The sequence below is a fragment of the Podarcis erhardii genome, assembly GCF_964252035.2.
Source record: "Podarcis erhardii genome assembly, chromosome: 4".
NCBI classification, from domain to species: domain Eukaryota; kingdom Metazoa; phylum Chordata; class Lepidosauria; order Squamata; family Lacertidae; genus Podarcis; species Podarcis erhardii.
Window position 1 is genome coordinate 8,030,928 of NC_138508.1, and position 21,577 is coordinate 8,052,504.

A 21,577-nucleotide genomic window follows, 5' to 3' on the forward strand; every position below is an offset into this window, starting at 1 on the left:
CGAATCCCCATGGCGGGGTGAGCTCCCGTTGCTCAGTCCCTGCTCCTGCCAACCTAGCCGTTCGAAAGCACGCCAGTGCGAGTAGATAAATAGGTACCGCTCCAGCGGGAAGGTAAATGGCGTTTCTGTGCGCTGCTCTGGTTCGCCAGAAGTGGCTTAGTCATGCTGGCCACATGACCCGGAAAAACTCTGCGGACAAATGCTGGCTCCCTCAGCCTCTAAAGCGAGATGAGCGCCGCAACCCCAGAATCGTCTGCGACTGGACTTAACTATCAGGGGTCCTTTACCTTTTTAATTGATATACTTTTTCTTAATTGTATTTCAGTTCCACAGTTACTTTGATAAAATACATCTTTTGTTATGTGCAAATGGCTTTAGATACCTATTAGGTCCATAAATTACCATAGAGCATTTATTCAACACAATGGCCCATCTAGTCCAGCATTCTGTTCTTTTTCATTCTCCCGTATTTTCAGGGAAGCAATGAGAACTAGAAACCTGAAGAATCTCAGACTTCCAGGGCTCTTGCCCAAAAGGAGAATTTAAAGGGGCAGGAACGGTTCACAATCAGGGCAGGAAACCGGACATGGAATTCAAGGCAGACTCACCTGAGTAGCTTTGGCCTCCAGAATCGCTATCTTCCAAGCTCTGTCAAGAAAAAGAGAGAGGCAGCAAATAAAGCAAAGTGTCACCAGCAGAGATGGACAATTTAAAAAGTCCTTCTCCCTTTTCCCCAAGTCCCCCCCTCCCCACCCAACTGCTGCAAAAAGAAACCATGGGAAACATGAATAACACTTGCAGCTCTATTATTGGATTTTGATTGTGTTTAAATTAGGAGTCCCTTTTGTAGTTATCGACCGAATTTTTCGCCCTATAGGACGCACTCCCCCCCCCCCAAAATGAAGGGGAAATGTGTGTGCGTCCTATGGGGCGAATGATGCAGGCTTTCGATGAAGCCTGGAGAGCGAGAGGGGTCGGTGTGTACCGACCCCTCTTGCTCTCCAGGCTTCAGGAAGCTCTCCGCTAGCCGTGGGAGCCCGGCGTGAAGTTGCACAGCTCTCCCACGGCTTGCGGAGAGCTGCCTGCAGGCTTCGGGCTTCGCACAGCTCTTAGCAAGCCGTGGGAGAGCTGCGCGACCTCGGGCAGATATCCGCAAGCCTGGGGAGACCGGCGTGAATTCCCGCCGGGCTCCCTAGGCTTGTGGATAGCAGCCTGTTCTGGGGGCTGGAGAAGTTCGGGCTGCGGGGGAAATAATTTCTTTTCTTTATTCCCCCCCCCCAAAAAAAGTAGGTGCTCGCTATGGGCCGGTGCGCCCTATGGGGCGAAAAATATGGTACAGTGGTGCCTCGCAAGACGAAATTAATCCGTTCCGCAAGTCTCTTCGTCTAGCGGTTTTTTCGTCTTGCGAAGCAAGCCCATTGATGGCTTAGCGGATGAGCGCTATTAGCGGCTTAGCGGCTTTTAGTGGCTTAGCGGATCAGCTGATAAGCGGCTTAGGGATCAGCTGATAAGCGGCTTAGCGGCTTAGCGGATCAGCTGATAAGCGGCTTAGCGGATCAGCTGATAAGCGGCTTAGTGGCTTAGAAAAGGGGGGAGGGGGAAAAACCCGCAGGAACTCGCAAGACATTTCGTCTTGCGAAGCAAGCCCATAGGGAAATTCGTCTTGCGAAGCGCCTCCAAAACGGAAAACCCTTTCATCTAGCGGGTCTTCCGTCTTGAGAGGCGTTCGTCTTGCGGGGCACCACTGTACTTCATTTTTTAATAAATTTTATTTTCACATTTTGCAGAATACACCAGACATTCTTTTTACACATTTAATTTTGCTATCAACTTCCCTCCTTCGGCAGTCACATAAGCTGTCTCTTCTTTTTCCTGCACCTCCAACATCAAAACCTAACTATAATTCATCTCTTGAAGTCACCATTTCAACATGGCCCTTTGCACGTGTTTACAGTGGTCCTGCTAATGTTTTAAGTTGTTTGCAATAGTTCTTTAAACATTCAATAACCAAACCCCCACTCTTGCTTTTGTTTTAATTTTTTTAAAAAATTATCTTCTTGATTTCTTAATCTTCCCGTAAGTTTCGCCATTTCTGCGAAATGTTTGCTGCTGGTCCTCTGTATTTGGGGCAGATTCTTCTTTCCACTTTTTGGGCAAACACCATTCGAGCTGCCGTGGTGGAGCTATTAATTTGTGTGTGTCTTTGTGTGTGTGGACATGCAGTACAGACACACAAACGCGTTAGATTCGTCCCTATTGAAGGAGGCCATCTTTTTATTATTATTATTAATAATGTTTATTCAGAATTTGAGAATTACAAAAAGAAAAAAGAAAAATACAAAAAACAGAAAAAAATTACAAAGAAAAAATACAATCATTGAAAAAGAAAAAGAACAGTTTAAACCTTTACTTAGTTTTCTTCCTTTACTTATTTCCTTGACCTTATTTTCCTTGACCTCCTCACACCTCCCATTTTTGTATTCTAGTTCAAATTGTTATTTCAGCAAATCCTTCCAACCTTGTTTTTAACTTAATAATTTGTCTTAATATATTGTTATTTTACGTTCTCTCTTTCATCAATTTCATAAATTCATTTTTACTTAATCCTTTATATCATTTCTACCAAAACCATATAATTTTCTTTTTCCAGCATCTTTCTAACAATCCTTAATTTTTGAAGATATACTTTAATTTTTTTCCAATCTTCTTCCACCGACTCTTCTCCTTGGTCTATTGAAGGAGGCCATCTGGGCAGAGAGAGAGAGAGTGGCTACAGCTACCTGTGCTCAGGTAACTTCAACACCAGTTGTTGCACTCCAGAAACCATCAGCCTCAGCTAGCAAGACTGAGGTGAGGGGTGATGGGAGTTGTAGTTCAGCAACACTCAGTGGTCCACAGGACCCCTCCCTTTGATAATACTGTGTAGCCCAGGGATGGGATACAAATGGAATGCCCTGAAGATGTTGTGGCATCACAACTCCCATCATCCCTCATTGCTGGACCTGCTGCCTGGGCCACATGGGATTCGGAGTCTACTAACAAAATCTGGAGGGTGGTTACTGCTGGCAACAGCCCAGCCTGTGTTGTACTCTGGGGAAGAAAAATGCAAATTTTGCAGCCCAAATATGCTGTGTGACCAAATTCATGCTTGTGGCATGCAGTTATACAGTACTGTGGTACCTCAGGTTAAGAACTTAATTCGTTCCAGAGGTCCGTTGTTAACCTGAAACTGTTCTTAACCTGAGGTACCACTTTAGCTAATGGGGCCTCCTGCTGCCGCCGCACCGCCAGAGCACAATTTCTGTTCTCATTCTGAAGCAAAGTTCTTAACCTGAAGCACTATTTCTGGCTTAGCGGAGTCTGTAACCTGAAGCGTCTGTAACCTGAAGGTACCACTGTACCCTCTTGCCACGACTCTCAGACCTGCTCATCTGCTTCCTCTTACTTCTGCATTTCCTCCTGACTTCTAAGCCTATTGTGGCTTCTGTAAAGGACTAGAAACTTGATTTCATGAGAAAACAAACGCTAACGGATGTTCCCAGGATGCTGGAACACGATCTCAGCCTCCAAATTCTGAGCTTGCCTGGTGCAATTATTATGAACGCACACTCAGCCGCAAGCTATAGCTTCTCGTATTTGTATTCCTGTGAAACATGGACCACTTATAAACGCCATCTCCAACTCCTCAAAAGATTCCATCAACTGTGTCTCCAAAATTTTACACATCACTTGGGAAGACAGGCGAACTAATGCCAGTGTACTGGAAAAAAGCAAAGATCACCAGTGTCGAAGCAATGATTCTTCAACTTTGTTGGACTGGTCATGTTGTGCGGATGCCTGATGATCGTCTTCCAAAGCAACTGCTCTATTCTGAACTTAAAAATGGAAAGTGTAATGCTGGTGGTCAACAAAAGAGGTTTAGAGACTCTCTCAAGGCAAATCTTTAAAAATGTACTATAAACACTGACAACTGGGAAACACTGGCCTGTGAGCGCTCCAGTTGGAGAACAGCCTTGACCAAAGGTTTCATGGACTTTGAAGACACTCGAACTCAGGACGCAAGGGAGAAACGTGCTACGAGGAAGGCACGCTTGGCAAATCCACACCATGATCAACTCCCGCCAGAAACCTATGTCCCCACTGTGGAAGGACGTGTGGATCCAGAATTGGCCTCCACAGTCACTTACGGACTCTCTGTTAAAACCGTGTTTATGGAAGACAATCTTACTTGCTACAAGGGATCGCTAAAGAAGCTTCTCATAAGAAGTTTGTGCCCATAACTTCTGCAGACCCGCAGATCACAATGAGCGCATTTTTTTGCAAAGGCAAATTGCGACCTTCACCCACCCGGGTGACTCTGTCCCATGCTCTGCCTGGAATGTGCAGGTCCAGCAGCTGCACCCACGACTTTCAGGGTCCTCAGGACTTCTCCATTTCCCCCTCTGCTGGGAGGAAGGCGCACATACAGAAATTCCAGGCAGAAATTCAGAGTCCCTTCTGCGTGGCTGCATGGGCTCTGCAGATCTGGGAGACACAAAAGGAGGCCTGTTTTCCTTCCGCCTGCCCAGCTTGGAGCAGAAAAGCAGCCGTTCGGCCCAGCAGCAAGAACTAGAGTAGCCTCCATAGCTGTTTTTGCAAACCTGACGCCCTTTGGATGTTCTGCATTACAGACCGCCCTCTTTCGCTGTCTGAGGCGAAACAGAAAGGTGCTGCCTTCTCGGTGGTGGCGCCCACCCTGTGGAACACCCTCTGATCACATGTCAAGGAAATAAACAACCATTTGACTTTTAGAAGACATCTGAAGGCAGCCCTGTTTAGGGAAGTTTTTAATGTTTGATGTTTTATCGTGTTTTTAATGTTCTGTTGGGAGTCGCCCAGAGTGGCTGGGGAGACCCAGCCAGATGGGCAGGGTGTTGTTGTTGTTTAGTTGTTTAGTTGTGTCCGACTCTTCGTGACCCCCTGGACCAGAGCACGCCAGGCCCTCCTGTCTTCCACTGCCTCCCTCATGCTGGTAGCTTCGAGAACACTGTCCAACCATCTCGTCCTCTGTCATCCCCTTCTTGTGCCCTCCATCTTTCCCAACATCAGGGTCTTTTCCAGGGACTCTTCTCTTCTCATGAGGTGGCCAAAGTATTGGAGCCTCAGCTTCACGATCTGTCCTTCCAGTGAGCACTCAGGGCTGATTCCCTTCAGAATGGAGAGGTTTGATCTTCTTGCAGTCCATGGGACTCTCAAGAGTCTCCTCCAGCACCAGAATTCAAAAGCATCAATTCTTTGGTGATCAGCCTTCTTTATGGTCCAGCTCTCACTTCCATACATCACTACTGGGAAAACCATAGCTTTAACTATATGGACCTTTGTCGGCAAGGTGATGTCTCTGCTTTTTAAGATGCTGTCTAGGTTTGCCATCTCCTTTCTCCCAAGGAGCAGGCGTCTTTTAATTTCATGACTGCTGTCACCATCTGCAGTGATCATGGAGCCCAAGAAAGTAAAATCTCTCACTGCCTCCATTTCTTCCCCTTCTATTTGCCAGGAGGTGATGGGACCAGTGGCCATGATCTTCGTTTTTTTTATGTTGAGCTTCAGACCATATTTTGCACTCTCCTGTTTCACCCTCATTAAAATGTTCTTTAATTCCTCCTCGCTTTAGCGGGGTATAAATAATAAAATATTATTATTACTATTATTATTATTGCAGTAGAATTGCCAGACATAGCTGTGATTTGGCCTTGAGAGCCAGTGTGGTGTAGTGGTTAAGAGCAGTAGTCTCATAATCTGGGGAACCGGGTTCGCGTCTCCGCTCCTCCACCTGCAGCTGCTGGGTGACTTTGGGCCAGTCACACTTCTCTGAAGTCTCTCCTCAGCCCCACTCACCTCACAGAGTGTTTGTTGTGGGGGAGGAAGGGAAAGGAGAATGTTAGCCGCTTTGAGACACCTTCGGGTAGTGATAAAGCGGGAGATCAAATCCAAACTCTTCTTCTTCTTCTTCTTCTTCTTTGGAAACAGCGTCTGGGTGAAAATCACTGTAATGTCCGGGAAAATCAGGATGTGGCAACCCATGTCAGTAGTGTAGATTTTGGCGAATTTCCTTTTGCTGCTGCTGCTGCTGCTGCTTCTTCTTCTTCTTCTTCTTCTTCTTCTTCTTCTTCTTCTTCTTCTTCTTCTTCTTCTTCCTCTTCCTCTTCCTCTTCCTCTTCCTCTTCTTCCTCTTCGAAGCTCAACAACTTTGGCCCAAAACTATTGTTTTTTCTTCCAGATTTTGTGACAGCTCAACCACTCTTGTGTGTGGATTTTCACTTTTTGGAAGATGGCAAACCCCCCTTGCGGGCTGCCCACTCCACACCCCACTGGCAGGCTTCCCGGTTCTGTTAAGTTCTCGTGAGAGTCTTGCAGGACCTTGCAGAGGCCTCTGAGCGGCTGGACGGCCATCTGTCATGGATACCTTAGTTGAGATTCCTGCATTGCAAGGGGCTGGACTAGAGAACCTTTGGGGTCCCTTCCAACGCTACAGTTCTCTGATTCTCTAAAAAAATTGTCCAGTAGCACCTTAGAGACCGACTAAGTTTGTTCTGGGTATAAGCTTTCGTGTGCAAGCACGCTTCTTCAGATAGCCAGAACAAACTTAGTTGGACTCTAAGGTGCTACTGGACAATTTTTTAATTTTTAAAATTTATTTCGACTGCGTCAGACCAATACGGCTAACCTACCTGAATCTAGTTCTATGATTCTGTGCCACTAGACTTCACCTGGCGACTACTCTAGAGGAGTCACCGAGGCTGCAGCTCCTGGCCAGAATTTTTTCTTCCCCCCCCCCTTTTCTTTTTTTATACATTTTTATTGTGTTTTTTTTAACATATCATTTCCAACCATCATATAACATAACTTCTTATCTTATACAATATTTTAGACCTCCGTCAACACCTCTGATGATTTTCCGTTCTTTATCACTTATTCTGCATTTCTTAATTTCTCTATTACTCTTAATTATCGTTAATAATTCTCATAGTCTTTCTTGCAATATTTCAAATAATCATCCTTACAAAACTTCTTGCAATCCTACTAGCGTAATCTGTTCATTACAATTACTTTTCAAATAGTTCTCATATTTACTCCAGTCTTCTAAGAATCTCTGGCCCCGCAGGTTTCGAATCCTTCCTGTTAATTTATCCAGTTCTGCAGAGTCCATCCGTTTCATCCGCCATTCTCCTTTCGTCAGTAATTCTTCTTGCTTCCATTTTTGTGCCAATAATATTCTTACTGCCTTCACTGGCCGGGGATTTTTCTAATTGGATTTTGCAGGGGGGGCATCACTTCAGCAAATGACCCCGCCCCAGCTAATCTGGGGTTGTTCTGGCCCTTCTCTGACCTCTGCGGCCCTTGACGTCTTCAAGTCATCTTTAATTATCTGCCCAAGCTGCTCTGCTAAGCAGCTGGGAAATAACCGGTGGCCTTTGGTCACAGCCCAGATGGACATGGTACTACTAACGTCTCTCCAGCCGCAGAAGTGAATTGAACATTGAATTTACAACCCAACTCTTCCTTCCAAGGAGCTCAAAGGTGGTGGACGTGGTACTCCCCCTCCTCATCTAACTCCCACAAGAGCCCTGTGAGGCAGGTTAGAGCTGAGAAGGAAGGGTTGGCCCAAGATCACACAGGGAGCTCCATGGGTTTCACAGAATTGCAGAGTCGGAAGGGACCCCGGGGTCTTCTAGTCCAATGCAGGAATCTCAACTAGATCATACATGAGTGGGGTCCATCTAACCTCTGCTTAAAAACCTCTTGGGAGAGCCCCCAACCTCCTGAGGGGGTCCGTTCTGCTGTTAAACAGCTCTTTCCACCAGAGAGCTCTTCCTATTTTTTCTGTATGCCACAACAGCTGCGAGAATATTACCAGCGAAGAATTGGAAGAAACAAGATTTATCAACTTTTGAAGAATGGCAGATGAAGATGATGGACTATATGGAACTTGCTGAACTGACTGGGAGACCCCGAGACCAGAGAGAAGAGACGATGGAAGAAGATTGGAAGAAGTTTAAAGAATATTTAAATCTTAGAATAGCTTTGGAAGCGGATATAGGCTGTAGGGTTAGAAGTAGAAGAGAGTGTATTTTAAAATAGTATTACTTCTAAGGGATAAATTGTGAAGATTTTTATGGTAAAAGTAAGTGTGATAAAAAAATGGTTAAAGATTATGAAATATGTAAACTGCTAAAGATGAGGTAAAATGAAAATCAGATGGGGGGACTTGGGGAAGCTCACCTAACAATGTTTAGAAAAAATAAGGATAAGACAAGAATTTGTTTGTTTTTCTGTTTGTGTTGTTTAGTTGCGTTATAAAAAAAAATTAAAAAAATTTGGGGGGGGGAGAGAGCTCTTCCTCATGTTTAGTCAGAATTGCCTTTCCTGTGACTCGAAGCCACGGGTTCGAGTCCTGCCCTCCAGAGTAGGAGAAAACAAGCTTGTTCACTTTTCCATGTGACAGCCCTTTAGATATTTGAAGATGGCTCTCCTATCTCCTCTCAGTCTCCTCTTTTTCAAGCTCAACATACCCAGCTCCTTCAAGTTACCAGACCCTGGATCATCTTGGTTGCACACATTCCAGCTTGTCAATATCCTTCTTAAATTGTATTGCCCAGAACTGGACACAGCATTCCACGTGTGGTCTGCCCGAGGCAGAATAGAGTGGGACTATTACTTCCCTTGATCTGGAGACTAGACTTCTTTTGATGCAGCCTAGAATAGCATTAGGGACACGGGTGGCGCTGTGGTCTAAACCACAGAGCCCAGGGCTTGCCAATCAGAAGGTCGGCGGTTTGATTCCCCGCGACGGGGTGAGCTCCTGTTGCTCGGTCCCTGCTCCTGCCAACCTAGCAGTTTGAAAGCACATCAAAGTGCAAGTACCGTATTTTTCGCCCTATAAGACACACTTTTCCCCCTCCAAAAATGAAGGGGAAATGTGTGTGCGTCCTATGGGGCGAATGCAGGCTTTCGCTGAAGCCTGGAGAGCGAGAGGGGTTGGTGCGCACTGACCCCTCTCGCTCTCCAGGCTTCAGGAGAGCCCCACCGCCAGCCCCACAAACTCGGGGGACAGCGGGTTAGAAGGCTGGCGGCGGGGGGGAGAAACCCCGCAAAATTTATTTTCCCCCCCAAGCGCATGCAGCTTCGGTATGGCTCTGGGTCCCGTTCTGGGGGCTGGGGGAGGGGGAAGCTCGGGCTTCCCCCACCCCAGCCCCGCGCCGGGGGGGGGAATACTTTTTTTCCTTTATTCCCCCCCCCCAAATCTAGGTGCGTCCTATGGGCCGGTGCATCCTATAGGGTGAAAAATACAGTAGATAAATAGGTACCACTCCGGTGGGAAGGTAAACGGCCTTTCCGTGCGCTGCTCTGGTTCGCCAGAAGCGGCTTAGTCATGCTGGCCACATGACCTGGAAGCTGTATGCCAGCTCCCTCAGCCAATAAAGTGAGATGAGCGCCACAACCCCAGAGTCGGTCACGAGAGGGGTCCCTTTACCTTTACCTAGAATAGCATTAGCCTTTTTTGCTGCTGCATCACACTGTTGATTCATGCTAAGTTTATGGTCCACCAAGAGCCCTATATCCCTTTCACATGTACAGTGGTACCTTGGGTTACAGACGCTTCAGGTTACAGACTCCGCCAACCCAAAAATAGAACTTTGGGTTAAGAACTTTGCTTCAGGATGAGAACAGAAATCGCGCGGCAGTGGGAAGCCCCATTATCTAAAGTGGTGCTTCAGGTTAAGAACAGTTTCAGGTTAAGAACGGACCTCCGGAACAAATTAAGTTCTTAATCCAAGGTACTGCTAGTAAGCCAGGTGTCCCCCATCCTATATTTTGGCATCTGCTTCTTCCTGTCTCAGTGCAGAACCTTACATCTGTCCCTACTGAAATTCATTTTGTTAGCCTGGGCCCAACTCTCCAACCTGTTTGAACCCTGGTCTCCACCAGCTCCTAGTCGGACCCTCTGTATAGACCATGGGTAGGCAAACTAAGGCCCGGGGGACGGATCCAGCCCAATCACCTTCTAAATCCGGCCTGTGTACGGTCCGGGAATCAGCGTGTTTTTACATGAGTAGAATGTGCCCTTTTATTTGAAATGCATCTCTGGGTTATTTGTGGGGCATAGGAATTTGTTCATTTTCCCCCTGAAAATATAGTCCAGCCCACAAGGTCTGAGGGACAGTGGACCGGCCCCCTGCTGAAAAAGTTTGCTGACCCCTGCGTACACCACCCCACCTCTACCACAGCTGGACCCCATAGGCTTCATCTGGTCCTACAGTGATCACAAGGATTACAGGAGATCCACCTCGCTGAGTATTGTCTACAATGACTGCCAACAGCTCTCGAGGGCCTCAGAAGTCTCCCCTGGAAATGTCAGGACTTGAACCCAGGACCCTCGGCATGCTTTAAGTCTGAATAGTTTGCATACCTGGCTTCCGTACACTGCATGAATCTGAGGGGGAATATTTCCAACCAGTCTGTTGCCAGGGGAGCCTGGCAGAAACGCAGTCGCCCTCCAGTTTGTAAACACAGCAGCTGATGTGAGGAGGTGGAAATCTTTCAAGAGCTACCACATCCCCGGAGGAAGCCGGTTTGTTTCCAAACAGTGCTCCCCGAGGCCTGGAGGCAGCAGCACCGGGATCAAGAGTAAACATCATTAACAAGGGCTGGTGGCAAACATTTACCGTATTTTTCGCCCTATAGGACGCACTTTTCCCCCTCCAAAAATGAAGGGGAAATGTGTGTGCGTCCTATGAGGCGAATGCAGGCTTTCGCTGAAGCCTGGAGAGGGAGAGGGGTCGGTGCGCACCGACCCCTCTCGCTTTCCAGGCTTCAGGAGAGCCCCAGCGCCAGCCCCACAAGGTCGGGGGACAGCGGGGAGGCGGAACACCACCATCCCGCTGTCTCCCGATGTGGTTTGGAGGCTGATGGCGGGGAGACGCGTGCTTCTCCCCGCCGCCAGCCCCACAAGTTCCGGGGACAGCTGGGAGGCGCAGCGCGTCTTCCCGCTGTCCCCGGACCTGGTCAGAAGGCGGGCGGCGGGGAGAAGAGCGCTTCTCCCCGATGTCAGTCCCACAAGCACCGGGGGGGGGGGGGTAATAATTTTTTTTCTCTTTATTTCCCCCCCCCCCAAAAAAAAACTTGGTGCGTCCTATGGGCCGGTGCGTCCTATGGGGCGAAAAATACGGTAGTTGGCTGGATCTCAGAGACAGGAAGGAAGGAAGTGATGCTCCAAAAGCTCAGGGGCAGAGAACTGGGGCATCTCTCCCCTCCCCAATACCCTGGGTTCCAGCTCCCAGCAGCCCCTGCAAAAAGCCCAGCCAATGTTCAGGAATCATGGGATTTGTAGTCCCAGCTCCAACGCTACAGCCTCACTTCATCCCAAGGAAGCCCTTTCCGGCAGTTTTCTCAGGCTTCAGCGGCCGGCGATTGTTCCCATTTTACAGAGCCCGTCTGTTCCCATTTTACAGATCGTGGAACCAGAGTCACGGGACATTGTGGAGGAAAGAGGGCTGCAGACCCATTTTCCCCTTCTTAGCTCCCATATTTAACAGTAATAATTAATACGTACAGTGGTACCTCGGGTTACAGACTCTTCAGGTTACAGACACTTCAGGTTACAGGCTCTGCTAACCCAGAAATAGTACCTCGGGTTAAGAACTTTGCTTCAGGATGAGAACAGAAATCGGGAGGCGGCAGCGGGAGGCCCCATTAGCTATAAAGTGGTACCTCAGGTTAAAAACAGTTTCAGGTTAAGAACAGACCTCCAGAATTAATTAAGTTCTTAATCTGTATTGGTCGCTGGCTCGTTTCCAGGTCCAATTCCAGAGGCTCGCATTGGTGTTTGAAGTCCTAATTGACCCAGGCTGCAAATATCTGAAAGGCCTCTTCCTCCTGCCATGGGTTTTTTCGCTGAGATTCCTGCATTGCAGGGGGTTGGACTAGATGTCCCTAAGGTCCCTTCCTATTCTACAATTCTTTGATTCCTTCCCTACAGATCCTCTCAGGTGCTGGGATCGGCAGAGGAGGTCTTCTTGGTAGTTCCTGTGCCCCTCAGGGGCTTGGGGGAGGATGTTAGAATTCCTGCTCCGTGATTGCAGTCATGGGATTGTTGTCCATCACATGATAGTATATGTTTTGACTCCACAGAGTGGGACGTGACGGAGACAGGATGTTTGTGTTACTGTGTTCCGTGAAGTGGGACTATTGTCCTTTGTCCTTTTTCTCTTTGCTGTCTGATGCTAGAGAGAGAGGGAGCCATGTTGCAGTGCTCCGTGTGTGTTTATATGTAAATAAAGTAGATTAGCCAAAATGCTGAGTTGCTGAGGTCTGTCACAGAAACTGCAAAGATTCTGCAGATCCCTAACTGTGCCGATGTCTGTTGGCATCGGTCTCTGTGATGTTCGGGCTGAAGAAAGCTTTTGAAGCTCCCAAACGATCAACCAGGAGGGAGAGAACATGCCAGTTGGGCATGTGTCTCTGCCAGGGTCCTACTCGGGTGTAGGCTGAACTCCTGACAGTAGCCCAGGGGGACACGGCCTTCTCTGTGGCAGCCCCTAAGCCGTGCAACTCCTCACAGAGATACATCTGGCACCTTCATTGTATTTTTTCAGAGGATGGTGAAGGGGCTTGAGGTGTGTGCTTTAAGGACGCACTTTATTTTCACGGCCGCAAGTTGTTTTAATTTTTTTTTAATGCTGGAACCCACCTGGGAACCTTGGGGCGAAGGAGGGGGGGAACAATTCATAACAATAACAACTATATGAACTGCAGAATATTTAATACTAACTCATATTAAACTGAGCAGCTATGGGCAAGTCTTGGCCTCAGTTGTCCACCTGTAAAATGGGATTGTTATTGCAGCAACTTACACAGCGTCGTCCTCGCTTTCGGCACACAGCATCGTTTTGGAGCCGTCTCTTTGCACGATGCACATCAGACACTCGCGGGTTCTGCCTTCAGGAGGTGGGATGTCTGGAAAGCCAAAGGAGAGGCAGACAAAAGGGGCGGGGGAGAAAGAAGTTGGGGAAGAAATGTTTAAAATGCATAACTTTTTCTTTAAAAAACCGAACCTTTTTTTAAAAAGGAATTCTAGGTACCGAAACCCCAAGAGAGCAGAAAAAAGCTATTTATATATGCGACCACAGCTGCATGGATGTTATTGGCCCAGAGATGGAAAGAAGATAAATGTTCCTACCCAGAGAAGAATGGCAGACAAATTTGATGGATTTATGCCGAAATGGCTCAAATGACAGGAAGAATCAGAAATCAAGACCAACATTTCAATAAGGAACGGGGGGAAATTATAATTTATCTTAAAAACCATTGTAAACTGTTAGCAGGACTGGAATAACACTCGTAGTTTAATGGTGAATTTTGGTCATGATGGAGATGGGAAAGATTTGGATTATTATAGAAGATGCAGGAGGAAATGATTCACAAAAGGACCCACCAAGGGGAGATTGGAAGTCCAGGAGATTCCTTGGAATCTGGTTTCTATGTTATATATTGGATATGTGATTGTAAAACTTTGAGCGTTTTTTTTTAAAAATAAATGCTTTATTGGTTGAAAATTGCATAACAAAACAAAGATGATCAACTGACGTTAAACTAAAAATAAACGTATACAATCTCTCATTCCTTAACTGATACTTGCTTTGTACACTGTTTTGTGATTCAATTTAACTTGACCTCCGATCCTCCCATTGCGTTCCCAGATTAAATTCCTTAAATTTGCACTGGCCTAAAGTTTCTCTCTGTTGTCTGACTTGCTTTCAGTTTTATCAAATTTTCCTATTTTACACAAAGTAAAACTTTGATTTGAAAAAACAAATAAACAAATTAGGAAAGAAAGTAGGTTCAGACGATGAAGGCGTCAGAAATGAATGTCTGCTCCCCTGCTTTGCATTCAGAAGGTCTGCGGAGTGAGCGTGGATACCTCTCGGAAAAAGTTTTCAAGCGACACAGCAGGAAAAGCAGCTGTGCACCAAGACATAGTAGACTACGGGGTGGAGAGGAGCTCAGTGGAACAGCAGCTGCTTGGCTTGTAGAAGGTTCCAGCTGCAAGCCCCAACTGGTGAACTGGAGGAAGCTGGTAAAGGTAAAGGTCCCCTGGACAGCGAAGTCCAGTCAAAGGCAACTATTGGGTTGCGGCGCTCATCTCGCTTCCAGGCCAAGGGAGCCGGCATTTGTCCACAGACAGCTTTCCGGGTCATGTGGCCAGCAGGACTAAACCGCTTCTGGCGCGACAGAACACCGTGACCGAAACCAGAGCGCACAGATACGCCGTTTACCTTCCTGCCACAGTGGTACCTATTTATCTACTTGCGCTGGTGTGCTTTCAAACTGCTAGGTTGGCAGAAGCTGGGACAGAGCAATGGGAGCTCACCCCGTCGCAGGGATTCAAACCGCTGACCTTCCAATCAGCAAGCCCAAGAGGCTCAGTGGGTTAGACCACAGCGCCACCCTCGTACCTAAGGGCTTTAAAGGTAAAGGTAAAGGACTCCTGGCAGTTACCTCCAGTCGCATACGACTCTGGGGTTGCGACGCTCATCTCGCTTTACAGGTCGAGGGAGCCGGCGTTTGTCTGCAGACAGTTCTTCCGGGTCAAATGGCCAGCAGGACTAAACCGCTTCTGGCGCAACGGGACACCGTGACGGAAACCAGAGCGCACAGATACGCCGTTTACCTTCCTGCCGCAGTGGTACCTATTTATCTACTTCCGCTGGTGTGCTTTCAAACTGCTAGGTTGGCAGGAACTGGGACCGAGCAATGGGAGCTCACCCCATCGTGGGGATTCGAACCGCTGACCTTCCGATCAGCAAGCCCAAGAGGCTCAGTGGTTTAGACCACAGTGCCACCGGCATCCCTTCGGAGGAAGCTGGAGGAACATTCGCCTGCCAGCCCTGCTCGGCTCCTATCCCTGGAATCGGGGGTGGGGGTGGGGGGAAGGGAGAGATGCCATCCTGACCGTGGTGCCAGGCAGCATCATTTACGGGACCCCCTTCCACTCCCAGGAACCAGGACCCTCCTTGCCCAAAGTCCATGGATTCTATATAAGCTCACCCGCCCCTTGGGCAGAGAAGACAAAAACCAAAAACTACACTAAATGCGGTCTTTATTTAATAAAATAATAGATGAGACGTTTTGCTCTAATCGTGTTCATTAAACTGCGTTCAACGTGTTGATTAAAACGCCTGGTCGGAATATCTTTATTAATTTCCCATTACTTTGCCCGGGATCAGGTTCAAAGGACCTTGTAATTAATCAAGGAGTTATTATCCCTCTTGTTCTGTTTTTGTTTTTTTTTTTAAACCCCTCAGAATTCAGCTTCCCACAAAGCCACACTCAGTGTGCTTGGTAGTTGAAGGTTTACCAAATGGTCTTCCCACAGATGGGCTGAAGGGCAGAGATGGAAGGAAGGAGGCATTCCCTTGCTATTACAAGGGCCAGATCCGTCCAAGGCCCCATCTATGGACCGTTAAGAGGCAGCTGGGATGCCTGTATGCTACCTTTCCTATCGTTTAGCTTTTCATCCATCGCTTTTTACAAAGCAACTTCCAAAGATGTTCGACACAGGATTGCCATAAATACAAAGGGAACACGATTTTTGAAAACCGTACACAATACTAAAAGGGCTCATCCAGAGAGAGAGAGAGAGAGAGAGATTTTAGTGTGGCAGCATCATTTCCCTGACCTGGTAGGCTTTTCTTATGTTCTGAGGCTGCCTGTCAGTGTAGACAATACTAGATGGATCAATAAGACAGGCGAACTAATGTCAGTGTACTGGAAGAAGCAAATATCACCAGTGTTGAAGCAACGATTCTTCAACATCAACTTCGTTGGACTGGTCATGTTGTGCGGATGCCTGATGATCGTCTTCCAAAGCAACTACTCTATTCCTGACTTAAAAATGGAAAACGTAATGCTGGTGGTCAACAAAAGAGGTTCAAAGACTCTCTCAAGGCAAATCTAAAAAATGTAGTATAACCACTGACAAATGGGAAACACTGGCTTGCGAGTGCTGCAGTTGGAGAACTTTTTTTTCCTTTTAAAGGAAAGCAGGAATTTTTACTTGGCATTGTAGGGGAGGACATTAAGAGACAGGATAGCAAATTGTTTTTATACGCAACAACGGCAGCAAGAATATTATTGGCACAGAAATGGAAGCAAGAAGAACTACCGACGAAAGAAGAGTGGCAAATGAAATTAATGGACTATGCAGAATTAGATAAAATAACAGGAAGGATCTTAAACGTAAGGGACCAGAGATTCTTAGAAGACTGGAGTAAATATACGAACTATTTGAAAAGTAATTGTAATGAACAGATTACGCTAGTAGGACTGCAAGAAGTTTTGTAAGGAGAATTGTATGAAATATTGCAAGACTATGAGGAGAATTATTAGTTAATGATAATTAAGACTAATAGATGAATTAAGAAATGCAGAATAAGCATAGCTGTCAACTTACAGATTTGAAAATAAGGAACCAGCAGCCTTGAAAATAAGGGACCTGCAGCCTCACCTGTTCCAGGCACTCCAGTCTTCCTGTCCTCCTGCAGTCTGGTCAAACTCATGCTGGGTAGCTTCGAGAACACTGTCCAACCAACTTTGTAACCAGAGGTTCAACTGAATAGAATCTGAATCACATGCACCACAAGGCCTATGCAGCCTCAACTTAAGATGGCTCCCCGGCCTGGCTTTGCACTGCAAAGTTTGCAGCAGCACGTGCAACAAAATGGCGTCCAGCATTCAAAAACTTCCTCAGCTTGCATTAACTAGCCACACACAAGGAATGCAAGCTCCACCCCCCAGTCGTTCTTAGACTTCTTATTGGGTGAGCAACACAGCCAAGCAACACAGTTGGAGCCTCCCTCCTCCCTGGCCGGCAGGGAGGGAGGGAGAGGAGCTGCTTCCTTTGAAATTTAAGGGACATCATTTAAGGGACATCCATCAATAAGGGACAGCAGCGGGACATGGTGCTGGAATAAGGGACTGTCCCTTCAAATAAGGGACACTTGACAGCTATGAGAATAAGTGATAAAGAACAGGAAGTTATCAGAGGTGTTGATGGAAGTCTAAAATATTGTATAAGATAAGAAGTTATGTTAAAAAAACTAATTATTTTTTTTTAAAAAGGAAATGATATGTTTAAAAAATTAATAAAAAATATATATAAATAAAGGAAAGCAGGAATTCTCAAAGCCTCAAGGGTGGGTGGTGCAAGGAAGCTCCCGCAGCTCATTTTGACCAATGACTCGCAGGAGAGGCCCAGAATCAGCCCAAGGCTTCCCGCTGCTGGAGGACCAAAAACATGCCGATTTGGAAGGGAAAGTCTGTGGCAAAGCAAGGAATCAGCCGCACGCAGCCAAGCGAGCCGAATGCCTCTGCATGTCAGGTTCGCTGCTGCAACCGACGGAGTAATTGGGACCTTGGGGAGAAGCTGCCGACTCGGTGGCTCCTGCTGAAACCACAACAAAACGAACGGCGGTGCAAGATCTGGCAAGGAGCCCAGAGACACTCAGGAGATGGGGCAGCGTTCAGAAGAGACCAGATAAGAGAAAGAGGGAGGACAGTCCCCCCCCCAACTCCATGCAAGTTCCACTCTTGGCATGCAAAAGAAGGGATTCAAAAAATAAAAATAAAAAGCATTGATTTGTTATAAAAAGAAAAGTGCATACATAGCAGAAAGAAAGGAAACAGGGAATCAGAATTTAAAACCATGGTCTGGAAGGACAAAAGGACAAAGAAGAAGCGCACCTCCAAAAGGGATCGAAAAGTATTAACTCGCAACAAAGATTCCCATTTCAAATAATGAAGATTTGGAAAAATGACAGTATTCTCTATCTGTGAACACAACCCACGTCCGCGTGTCTGCGCATGTGCAGGTCATGATTCACTGCTTCTGCGTATGCACGTGACATAATTTTTACTGTCTGCGCATGCGCGAGCAGCGAAACCCAGAAGTAACGAGCTCCATTACTTCCTGGTCGCCATAGCGCGCAACCTGAAAATACTTATCCCAAAGCTACTTCAACCCGAGGTATGACTGTACTCTGAGGAGATGGAGTCTCTGTTAGTCTTTCTTAACCACTTGGGTTCTATTTATTTTCCAAGTAATGTCTTCACTAAGATAAACTCCTAGGAATTTAAAGGAAGAGACTCTCTCCACACATCCCTCCCCGATGTACAGCAGGGCTAGCTGTTCTCTCTTCCTCCGAAAGAGAGCAGTGGACTAAGACTTGGAAGAGGAGGGTTCGAATCCCCACTCAAGCAACAAAGCTCGCTGGGTGACCCTGGGCCAGTCACGGCCTCGTTCAGCCTGACCTACCTCAAAGGGTTGTTGTGAGAATAAAACGGAAGGGAGAAAAACTATGTCCCCGACTCTGAGATCCTGGGAGGAAAGGTGGGATATAAATGTAAGAAATGAGGTACTGAATCGATTTTATTCCGCTTCCCATGAAATACCTTGAAGCGACTTCACGGGAAAAGCATCAAGAACAATAAACCAATTCAAAGCCATTCCAATTTCATGTATGGAAAATGATTCTGAATCAAATGGATTTGAGAATGGTGTTGGGACAAAAAGACTCAAATTTTGGGAAGAGGAATTTTTTTTTCATCCTGTCCAGACAAACAATGAAATACAGCTAATTTAAATGTAATAGTTGAGTTGAAACTGCAAAGATATAGAGGGAAGTCAACAAATTTATAAGGGACTCAAACCAGTATGAAGGAAATTTCTTTTTAGGATCTTGTGTATAGAATATTTAAATTATGGTTTGTACTCTTTAAATAATGTTGTTTTTGATAAATGTTTTTCTGTTTTGTTTTTATTTTTGTTGTTGAGTTTTTATTTTTCTTTCTTTTCTTTTTTATTAATATTTTTTGCATTATTTCCCTTTTCATTGTTGTCCTATTTACCTTAGATCTTTATACATTTCTACTCTGTATTTTCTACTATTTTTTTTTTCCTTATCTCAGAATATGTAATTTAGGATCAATTTATTCTTTTTATCCTTTCTTTGTAAATTTCAAAAACGTAATAAAGTTTTGTTTTTAAAGTCACATTTTGGGAAGAGGAATTTGACTTTTGCAAGCGTTCAGGCTGGAAGAGCGGCGAGTTCCCTTTCAGCCCCAGCTGTAGCCAGGGAAGAAAAACGAGATAAACAGGTCACTTAAAGTTTATTGAACATTATGCATCAATATCCCGGAATCACCTGCAGGGAGTGAGCTGGAACCTGGCAGGGAGCTTGGGCAACTGCAGAGTGTTGCAATTTTTAATTTTAATTTTTTGCTGCTGGAAGACTCAGCAAGGAGAGACATGGTGCTGCATGAACCAGCCCTCTGTTTGGGCTGTTTCTTTCCATCCATTGTCTGCGAAAGAATGCTCTGTGTGACTCAGCACTGTGGTACCAAGCAGTGCAAGAGCAAAAACACGCAAACAGAGGGAGGAGAGACAGAAAGAGGGCAGAGGGAGGAATGTTGCTTCTGCCCCGGGGAGGAAAGCTGGTACAACGGGATCAGTTAAGCTGAATTGATTAAACTAACATTTTCAAATGGGGTTTTGAATAAATGTGCAATTAATTAATTGGGCTCCATGATCACTGCAAATGGTGACAGCAGTCACAAAATTAAAAGATGCCTGCGTCTTGGGGGAAAAGCAATGACAAACATCTTAAAAAGCAGAGACATCACCTTGCCAACAAAGGTCCGTATAGTAAAAGCTCTGGTTTTCCCAGTAGTGATGTATGGAAGTGAGAGCTGGACCATAAAGAAGGCTGATCGCCAAAGAATGGATGCTTTTGAATTCTGGTGCTGGAGGAGACTCTTGAGAGTCCCATGGACTGCAAGAAGATCAAACCTCTCCATTCTGCAGGAAATCAGCCCTGAGTGCTCACAGGAAGGACAGACCCTGAAGCTGAGGCTCCAATACTTTGGCCACCTTATGAGAAAAGAAGACTCCCTGGAAAAGACCCTGATGTTGGGAAAGATGGAGGGCACAAGGAGAAGGGGACGACAGAGGACGAGATGGTGGGACAGTGTTCTCGAAGCTACCAGCATGAGTTTGACCAAACTGCGGGAGGCGGTGGAAGACAGGAGTGCCTGGCGTGCTCTGGTCCATGGGGTCACGAAGAGCCGGACACGACTAAACAACAACAACAATTCATTAAATCACAGAACTGTACATTTGGAAGGGACCTGGGACAGAAATCTCAGCTACAGCATCCATGACACATGGTCACCCAAACTCTGCTTAAAAACCTCCAAGGAAGGAGAATCCACAGATTCCCGAGGTGATGAGGGACATCGCTTCCTTGGCTATGAAGGGCAACAAGGAATATCATGCAAGAACTGGAATTTCGTTTATCCATTTGAAACAAGAGAACGCAGAACTTCCACCTGCATTGGTACCGCTTTGAATTTCATCATAGCATCGTCTTTCTTAGTGGGTCGTGCAGGCTGCTGTCTGAATGATGCTTTTTAAACTGGGTAGCAGGCCCTGGGGATGAGTTTGTGGAACCAAGAGGGCAGAGGCTCCCAAACATTTGGGAACCACTGCTGTCGACAATCCTAAGTTTCCCGCACATTTCCATCTCTCCAACGCTTCCTCCAAACACCACCTGCCACGAGGCAGCAAGGACAAGTCGAAAAATAACCGTCGGATGGATGCCTGATGCTGACGCAGACCTCGGCGGCTGCCGAGACCATATAACACTGGTTTTGAAAGACCTACACTGGCTCCCAGTTCATTGCAGAGCACAATTCAAAGTATTGGTGCTGACCTTTAAAGCCCTAAACAGCCTCGGCCCAGTAGACCTGAAGGAGTGTCTCCACCTCCATCGTTCTGCCCGGACACTGAGATCCAGCGCCGAGGGCCTTCTGGCGGTTCCCTCATTGTGAGAAGTGAGGTTACAGGGAACCAGGCAGAGGGCCTTCTCGGTAGTGGCGCCTGCCCTGTGGAATGCCCTCCCTTCAGATGTGAAGGAAATAAGCAGCTATCCTATCTTTAAAAGTCATCTGAAGGGAAGTTTTTAATATTTAATTGCTGTATTGTTTTTAACACTCGATTGGGAGCCTCCCAGATTGGCTGGGGAAAGTCAGCCAGATGGGTGGGGTATAAATAAATTATTATTATTATTATTATTATTATTATTATTATTATTATTAACAAGAGGAGGGGTTTCAGGGGAGAAACAGCCGGCAGGGGAAAGGTGAAACATCCCTCCCCGCCACTGTCTCTCTGCTGCAACCCAGCACCGTCCCCCGAGGATATTTTGCTGTGGAGAATGTGCCTCTGGGCCTGTTTTATATAACCAGAGCTGTCTTGTAAATATCAGGTGGGTCCCCAGAGGCAAAGGGAAGGCAGGCAATTCAATGGAAGGGTTTGTAATGCGGTCGCTTGGAATGGATGATGAAAAATATTAAGTATATTGGCAAACCGGCTTACTATAAACATATGCAATGAGATCTAATATACCTCTTTGATAGTCTGAAGGCCTCTCATTAGATGTCAAGGAGATTAAATACCTCTACAACTTTTAGAAGACATCTGAAG

At 46.4% G+C, this 21,577-nt stretch overlaps 1 protein-coding gene across 1 annotated transcript in view; it reads right to left on the reverse strand.

Annotated features, from left to right (window-relative positions):
* PLEKHB1 (pleckstrin homology domain containing B1) overlaps positions 1 to 21,577 on the reverse strand; it is a 33,160-nt gene that overhangs the window by 4,794 nt on the left and 6,789 nt on the right. Inside the window, exons 3-4 of the mRNA XM_081860838.1 lie at positions 12,891 to 12,993; positions 609 to 648 (exon numbers count right to left, since the gene is read on the reverse strand). Of these exons, the coding sequence (XP_081716964.1) occupies positions 609 to 648; positions 12,891 to 12,993 (143 nt within the window). The remainder of the gene's footprint in view (positions 1 to 608; positions 649 to 12,890; positions 12,994 to 21,577) is intronic.